Source organism: Zootermopsis nevadensis, unplaced genomic scaffold (genome assembly GCF_977971745.1).
Source record: "Zootermopsis nevadensis isolate Lab colony 2312 unplaced genomic scaffold, Znev_1.0 Znev_ptg000010l, whole genome shotgun sequence".
NCBI lineage: Eukaryota > Metazoa > Arthropoda > Insecta > Blattodea > Termopsidae > Zootermopsis > Zootermopsis nevadensis.
Genome location: NW_028259142.1, coordinates 21,794,030 through 21,802,184, shown reverse-complemented (window position 1 = coordinate 21,802,184; position 8,155 = coordinate 21,794,030). Strand labels below are relative to the sequence as shown.

General features: G+C 38.9%; 2 protein-coding genes across 6 annotated transcripts in view; one reads left to right on the top strand and one right to left on the bottom strand.

Annotated features, from left to right (window-relative positions):
* The first annotated feature begins 201 nt into the window (after window positions 1–201).
* Window positions 202–7,398, top strand: CstF64 (cleavage stimulation factor subunit 2 CstF64). 2 transcript variants are annotated; one of them, XM_022073128.2, is made up of 9 exons: window positions 202–717; window positions 845–923; window positions 1,184–1,353; window positions 2,177–2,430; window positions 3,766–4,130; window positions 4,231–4,257; window positions 4,957–5,036; window positions 5,357–5,484; window positions 6,581–7,398. In XM_022073128.2, the coding sequence occupies exons 1-9, from the start codon at window positions 672–674 to the stop codon at window positions 6,698–6,700; spliced, it is 1,269 nt and encodes a 422-aa protein (XP_021928820.1). In that variant the 5' UTR covers window positions 202–671; the 3' UTR covers window positions 6,701–7,398. The 2 variants fall into 2 exon arrangements, with proteins under 2 accessions (XP_021928820.1, XP_021928821.1); XM_022073129.2 differs by lacking the exon at window positions 4,231–4,257 and having other exon boundaries at window positions 212–717.
* The window catches only part of qin (tudor domain-containing protein qin), a 62,825-nt gene continuing 61,031 nt past the window's right edge, over window positions 6,362–8,155 (bottom strand). For all 4 annotated transcript variants that reach the window (XM_022073113.2, XM_022073114.2, XM_022073116.2 and 1 more), the window contains one exon: window positions 6,362–7,388. In XM_022073113.2, the coding sequence (XP_021928805.2) occupies window positions 7,269–7,388 (120 nt within the window). In that variant the 3' untranslated portion in view covers window positions 6,362–7,268. The remainder of the gene's footprint in view (window positions 7,389–8,155) is intronic.

Genomic DNA, 8,155 nt, shown 5'->3' with positions numbered 1-8,155 from the left:
TAGAAGACAGGAGAGAATCAAATTCATCTCACCAAACATCCTCTGAACTGAACATGTTAAATTTTTGTGATTGTCAGAATGATTTTTTTTCTAAACTTCCATTTCCGAACATTACCACAATTTCGAAGGAATTATTACTTCTCTAAAAAGTATGATTTTTCCCTGCAGTCTGGGAACAGTTCAAATATATTTCAAGTTTCTCTGCGTTTACTTCTATATCAACTGCCTTATTAGCACTTCTGTGCTTTTCTTGATGATATCTATGTTCTTGCCCAATAAATCAGAAGTTTCCTCGGGCGAACAGCCCCATGAATATAGTTACAATCCAACGTTCCGAAGAGAGTTTTCATCATCAGAGTTGTTCATGATTTGTATGCAAAGGGCTCAATCATCGCCTTGGTGATGGAGACAGCAAGCACCTCCGAAACGTCTGTAAACGTCCTCGGACGCGGCGCAACATCCGACAAATCACAGACTGCATACGTTGAAGCCGATCAACAAGCGCACTGTGCGCAGCTACGTGTTATTATTTCGCCAAACGTTGGTAGCGCAGATACTCAGCTTGTATGTTGCTTGCAATGTGTAAATAGTAGTTGATTTCTAACCCTGGTGTAAATAGGTTGGGGAAGTTGTTTACGTTCTTGTGTTTAGGCTGAAGAAACGACAAGAAGATGGCTGATCAGAATTTGATGGATAAGTCATTACGATCAGTTTTTGGTGAGGATGAAACGAAAAAATTAGTATATATAGAAACACACACGTGCATATAATAGTTATGCATGTACATGAATAATAAATAGGGATTACATCTTTAAATTTATTATTGCCATTTTTGTTATTTCAGTGGGCAATATTCCTTATGAAGCAACAGAAGAGAAGTTGAAGGATATATTTAGTGAAGTTGGGCCAGTGCTGTCATTCAAGTACGTAACATAATCAAACTTATTGAAGGCTGGTCCTAACATGGGCTTGTTCTGTGACATCTTGCCCTGTTAACCCATAATGAACGTTATATATGTGTGGTTTGCAGTAAACTGCACTTTGTTCCACATGACTTGATTTTGCTCACAAACTCTCTTAAAGGTACTTTTGATAGAACCCTCAGAATTAATGTTGAGAATGGCTGTGTACAACTAAACAATGATGTTTGTAGTAAAGGTTTGTATATCCTGTGTGTTTTCAGATTAGTGTATGATCGTGAAACTGGCAAACCCAAGGGCTATGGTTTTTGCGAGTACAAAGATCAGGAGACAGCATTGAGTGCAATGCGAAACCTGAACGGTTATGAAATTGGTGGACGAACACTACGTGTAGACAATGCCTGCACAGAAAAGTCCCGCATGGAAATGCAAAGTAAGCAATTACTTGGATAAAATGTGCTTCTTGCAAGAAGTGCATATACCTAATGCATGAGGGTTATGTTGTGCCTCTACCTATCAGTCTGAAACTATTAACACTTTGAACCAGGATGGTGTTTAAATTCCTCATGACTGTGACAGGCAGGAAAGCATGTTAAAAATTAAAGTAATATAATGGGATAATGAATTCTTCTCAGGTTACCAGCCATTTCAGGTGGTTTAATGGAGAAAACACCTTATCTTCATGGTACCCTGAGGATGAAGATGGTTTTCAAAATGGTGTTTTCTCCATCAAACCACCTGACAGCTGGTAGCCCAAGAAGAATTCATTATACTTGGTTGCCATGAAAGCATCAGATCATACAATATAATTGGATGTGTGGGGACAGGCATGTGGAGAGTATAGGCCTGACCAACAGGAAAGTCAATTACTCAGACCATTGCTGACTACCGTACAGCATGTTCAGGAAAAATAACAACAGAGTACTCACATTTCACGGCTTTCATTGTCTTAAATGTCAATACTTCTATCATGATTCCAGAACTAAAGTTTGTGCACATAAAAAGATTTCGTCACTTCAGTTGGTGATCGCTCACTGTTTTGCAGCTTTACTTTTAGTTATGATGCTATTATTCTGGGTTTTGGTACTGTGTACACTTACATACTGTCTTAATTTTCTAAAAATATACTGTGCCATGAAGCAAGGTCACCCTCTGAAGAATATTCTTATCTAAATAGTATTTGCTGTTTGCTTTTCAGTTATGTATATATCAAATTTATGTTTTGGTTTAATTTAATATTACTTGGAATTGTACAGGCTTGCTACAGGGACCAGTTGTGGAGAACCCATACGGAGAAGCAGTGCAAGCTGACAAAGCGCCCGAGGCAATCAGCAAAGCTGTGGCCTCACTGCCACCAGAACAGATGTTTGAACTCATGAAACAAATGAAATTGTGTGTTCAGAATAATCCCAGCGAAGCTCGTGCCATGTTGTTGCAGAATCCACAGCTTGCATATGCTCTGTTACAGGCACAGGTTGTCATGAGGATTGTGGATCCCCATACCGCTGTGGTAATTCATTTTACTGGTTACTGAAGTAGGAAGAGCTAACACACATACAAAGTTGCACAAAATAAAGTATACCGAAAGGTGTGTGGTGTGCTGTCTCCAGTCATGGCATCAGTCCATACAGTGACGTCAGTCAAGTGCGATATCAAGAAGTTTGTCGGCAAACTGAGATTTTGTCACGCAAAAAATTTGCATGTGAATGAAGTGATGGAGCAACAAGTCATACAGCTTGTGAGACAATCACGGTGCTTTGAGACCATTTTGGTGAACAAATCATTTCCAGAGGAACAAATTTTGCGTATCCCACATGCTCACCTTAGCAAACACCCCCCCCCCCCCCCGACTTTTTCTTTGCGGAATGCTCAAAGAACATGTATACAGAGATCCAGCACCCTACACTGTGCTTCAGTTGAAAGAGATCATCAAACATGTTATTGTTACGATTTCTAAGCACACATTGAATGCAGTCATAGAAAATACAGCTCTAAGGCTTGAGAAATGCTTGGATTGAAATGGAGGACACTTGGAAAACATAATGTACCGACATGCTCAATAATCTATGTGTACACTTGATTACTTGGGGGGGGGAAATTCCATTAATGACTTTCGGTATACTTTATTTTGCGCAACTCTGTATGTGAACTAACTCTGAATGTTTAACACATGGCAGACACGATCCTGAACTGGTTCAATTTCTAACGCTCTGTGCCTGTAAGGTATCGTTCTCCCAAGTGTCTGGTTTCCTTAACTTTTCTTCACCTAAATTCAGTATGCATATCTTGGGTCTGTTCTACGCATTGTAAATTACTTGATTTGATGGGCAGCAGGGGATCCCCCCCCCAAATGCCTCCTTGAAATTGGAATTTTTTGATCTCTTGGGCTTTACTGCCCAGACCCTTCTCCAAGGTGCTCGCTTCCTCTGGGCCAAGCAAGAGCTGTCTCACGTGCCACCGCTTGTTCCTTGGCCAGCAGGTCTGGACTGAACACCCCTGTGAAACCTGCATGACTGGTGGGGGGGGCTCATTGTTGGAAAACTGCTGCACAATGGGAAGCGTGGTCACTTGTAAAATTTGCACAACAATGACCTTGGGTAATATCAGTGCAGCAATACCCTATGTGATGTGTAAAGAACACCTTTGGAATTTATGGTATTCCAAAGAGTGCACCTTTCAAATCTTGCTACTGCCATTCCCATTGTTTCTCTTTCTTTCTTGTCGATTGATTCAGCAATGACATTGAAACACATTAATGCAACAATGACCTAAGATCACGCTAATGTATTAGTGACCTAATATGCAATTACTGTTATACACATGTATTCTCACGTGTTCATTCCAGAATATGCTACATAAAGCTAATCCAATACCAACTCCTCTGCTACCTGCAGAAAAACCACCTGTACAAATTCAGGTGCCGGTACTGCCACCAGCCCCTGTGCCAGCTCCTGCAGTTGCCGTTGTCACGCCGCGTGATGAGGGATGGGCAGGACCCGGCCCAGTACCGGGAGCTCCGAGAACAGGCCCTGTCCCTCCTGTGGCACAAAACCAAACTCCTTCATTCGTGGCATCCGATGTGGACTTACGACCGGTGGATCCACGTCTGTCTCGTATGGGCGACCAAGATCTGAGAGTCCCACCAGCTCCTCCAGTACCTGCCCCTCAGGCTCCTGCACGAGACCCAAGGGAGAATTTTGTTCCTGAACAGTAAGAATTTGGCACAGTTTCTATTATGACTTGTTTGGTTCAGACAGAAGTATTTACTGTAGTTATTTATTTGTACATAAGTGTGTGTTGTTTGTTGCAGCCTGCAACTTGTGGATTCATCTGAAAGGTTGGTCACTCATAATTATGGAGTGCCATGTAGCACGTTACAATATAATCTTATTTCTTTACTGTTTAGAAATTATATAAATTAAATATAAGGCACTGACCTAACATTTGTGTATGGGGACTGAGGAAAACCATAAGAACTGACATGATAGCAAGTCTCCTGGCTGAGATATGAACCAAGAACCTCCTGAATATGCTAACCACTTGACCATGGCATTATGCTGATAACCCATCGACTTACCGTTGTCAGAGAGGGAATTCTGCTTTCAAAATTTCTAAGCCACCTACGAGATTGATATTGCAGAACTCTGATTTATCTGTTGTACCTACATGATGTCACTGACAGCCAAGAGATGGTAAGCAGTGCAGTCTTTAGACGTTAGGTTTCCATTTAAGCTGTAACATGAAGAATTTTGTCTTGAGGGAAGGTGAAGCACCTGTGCAAAATTACACTTACATTAAATAAAGCTGAAAATAAGCGATGATTTAGAAGATGGATTAAATCAGTCTTCTGACAACTGGAATTTTACAGATTTTGAGTTATCGAGTATTGAAGTAACGTGGTTTTACTGTAAGGATCTTATAAAAAGTTTATTTTCCATATTGTTTTAAACACTGATGTTTAGATTTCTTAATGTATGGTAATCTTGAAGTACACAGTGCAAATACTTACCTTGTACTGTTTTTCTGAACTTTACAGCTTTCCCCGTGATCCTCGAGTGGGAGTGGCAGATCGGTTTTTGCCACGTGATCCAAGGGAGAGAGTTGATCCTCGAACTGGTAAGCATTTCTGTCAACAAGCTTTACTACATGTTATAGGAGAAACTGTTGGGTGGGAACGTAACAGATGCACAGATTCAAAAGAACTGGAAACCTAAAACCCATTTTTGTTTTGTTTGTAACTGCGCACATCTTCAGCTCAAATCCCAACCAGTGCATCTGTGGATTGTACACGTGTTTCAATTGGAAATGTCACTGTAGGAACATGTGACAGTGGTGTTGCTGCAGTCAGTTGAAAAAAGTTCTTTTCACTCTAAAGAGTGAAAAATAATAGGATAGTATGAACCAGGTTGAATTCATCCATCTCTGTGATTACACAGGTGCTGCCCCCTTGCCAGTAGTGGCTCCTCGCCCACCGCAGCCTGGAGTTCCTGGTGCACTAGGTCCGCGTCCTGCAGGTGGTCCAACCGTGTCCCCAATAAGTGCTGGCGCTTCTGATCAAGAAAAGGTAAACCCACACAAAGAATTTTTTCTTGAACACATCTTAGATTACCGAGAAACTTAGCGTAATAACAACATACCTGATTTGTATGTATCTGTTGGAGGGAGGACTGCCCAGTTTGAGTCTCAGCTAGAAATGGTTCTCATACTTTTTCCAGGGTTTTAGTTCTGATGCACTTATCATTTCATTTTAATTTCCAGGGTTTTTGTTACTGGTCAACTTTTCTCAGGTTTTGGCTACCCTGATTAGATAGTCCCCACCTAACAAGCTTTATTTTAGCTTTCAAATGTGGTTATTTTCAAGTTAGCCATTAATGGATATGTGGTGGTGACACTACACAACTTAATATAGGGCCATGAAATGATATATGAAACATCTTTTAGAAATATGCAACTTTCAACATGGTAATCCTTTGTACATTGTAAAACAACAATATGGTGGCTTCATGAAGGAATAAGAAAAATTCTAACTTGACCAGATTCCACTCTTGTGACCACCTGCATGAGTCTAGCGCACTCAAACAGAGCTACATGCTACATTGTATTATGTCATTACAGATTTACATTACTCCAAGAGAACATTAAGAACACAAAATTTATAAATTTACACATGAAACTTCATTAACTAAGACAGTAGCCTTTTCTTATGAATAATTTTCTTTAAAATTAAAATGTTAAGAGAGATCTTGACATGTATTCTACATATTGGTTTGTAATATAAAAAGAAAATCAAGGCCTGCTATTTGAAACTGCGCTAGTCTCTCAGCAACCATTTTCTGTTAAACAAATTAACCAGTAGAGAAGAAAGAAAATACTTTTTAGAAAGTGTGTGTTATTTTACTTTCAGCGTAAGGAAAGACATGATTTCTGGGGAGATTTTCCAATTATTACTTTAAATAATTATATTTATAGAACCAAAATAATATATTGAAATTGGTAGTGCTTACAATGCTTGTACATTTGTTTCTTCAGTGTCCTGTTCTTTCTCATGTAATTTACATAGACTACCTAGTAAAGGAATTAATATATGTATGTTGTCTTAGTCTTATCTGGAGTTTTTAATTCCAGATAAGACATTAATCACGAAAATATTTTCTTTTCAGGCTGCACTCATCATGCAAGTCTTGCAGTTATCAGATGAACAGATTGCAATGCTACCACCTGAACAACGTCAGAGTATCCTTGTCCTGAAAGAACAAATTGCCAAGAGCACGCAGCGTTAATACGTAACAGAAAAATATTTTGTTGCATGTTCAAAACTGATCTTAGCCCTTGTACTTTCAATGCTTTGTGTGACATAATAATTAAAAATTAACAAAGAATGAAATAAAACCTATTAATTTAATCATGACACAAAGTTTGTCAATGAAATTTTTAGGGCACAAACAGAAATAATCTGGAATTATGTGTAACTTAACATGAAATTAACATTATCAAAATTCAGTAAGATTAATTTGTGGTATTTTTCCTGCTGCCCCCTATTGTACTTTTAATTCTGTGGTGTTCGGTCAAAACCTAATTACTGAAAAATGGCCATTTTGAGACGAGTATTGACTGAATCTTGGTTGCTCTTTCATTTGTGTAATACAAATATCTGATTTGTCACAATCACTGAAACTTTAAAAATACTCCTGCAAAGTTGTAATTTTGCAGTTATTATGTTTTGACCAAATACCACATAAATGCGTCACACTTTAGCAAAACATGGAGTTGAATGATGTGTGATGGGGCAGTGGTACACATCTCTTCATTTTTAACTTTACAGAAATGCAAAAAGTATAAGGTAGTGCACTACAGGGCACACTTCTTCTCCTCTTCTGCTATGAGCAGGCCTGCATCCACTAGAGGCTGCAGTATTAATGCAGATCCATCAATTGTGAACAATTCCACTTCTAATGATGGCTGTCGAGTCTACAAAAAGCACACATAAAGAATGAATTAACTCACAAAGAAAAAAGTGGATACTTTTTACTGTGCAGATGTGTTGCATGCAAAATTTTGACTCCACTTTCCTGATAACGAATGGTCTGCTTTGGACAAGAGTTGGCAATTATTTTTACATGGAAGGCCAGATGGTGCGTTTTGTTTAGACAAATCTGACCTTCACAGTAAGACATATCTGACACTTTTATTTATAAAGTTTGAAAATACACAACAGAATGAAGATAGAAAAAAGATTTTTTCAATCCCTAGAAGATAAAAACTACCAGAATAATTTGAAACAAGCAGTGAATTGAGAAAAGGAAGTGCACTTGCTGAACACCATGACAGACAAAATAGTTGATAAAATTAAAACAGAATGACAGACATGCAGACCATGTGTTACTTTTGGGGAAAGATGAAATGGAAATTACACAAAAGGAACTATGTTACAAAATTATACAGACTGAATGAATGTGGACAAGGCAGTGACTATAAGGATTTCAACAAACATCAGAATGAAAGCAAACAAGGAACCTGCAGTCTTTCTGCACGCTCGTCCAACCACCAACACACGGGGGTGCAGTTTTGACAACACAGTGAATATAGGCTTACATATGAGTAAAACAGATTTTTGTAACCAAAGCTTCTTCCTTTATAACAGGAGTTGTAATGCAGTGAGGGACATTGCTAATGGAGTGCTAGGAAGGGTGCTGGAAACAGAAAAAGTAGCACAAATTTGCTGTCATATTGTGTAC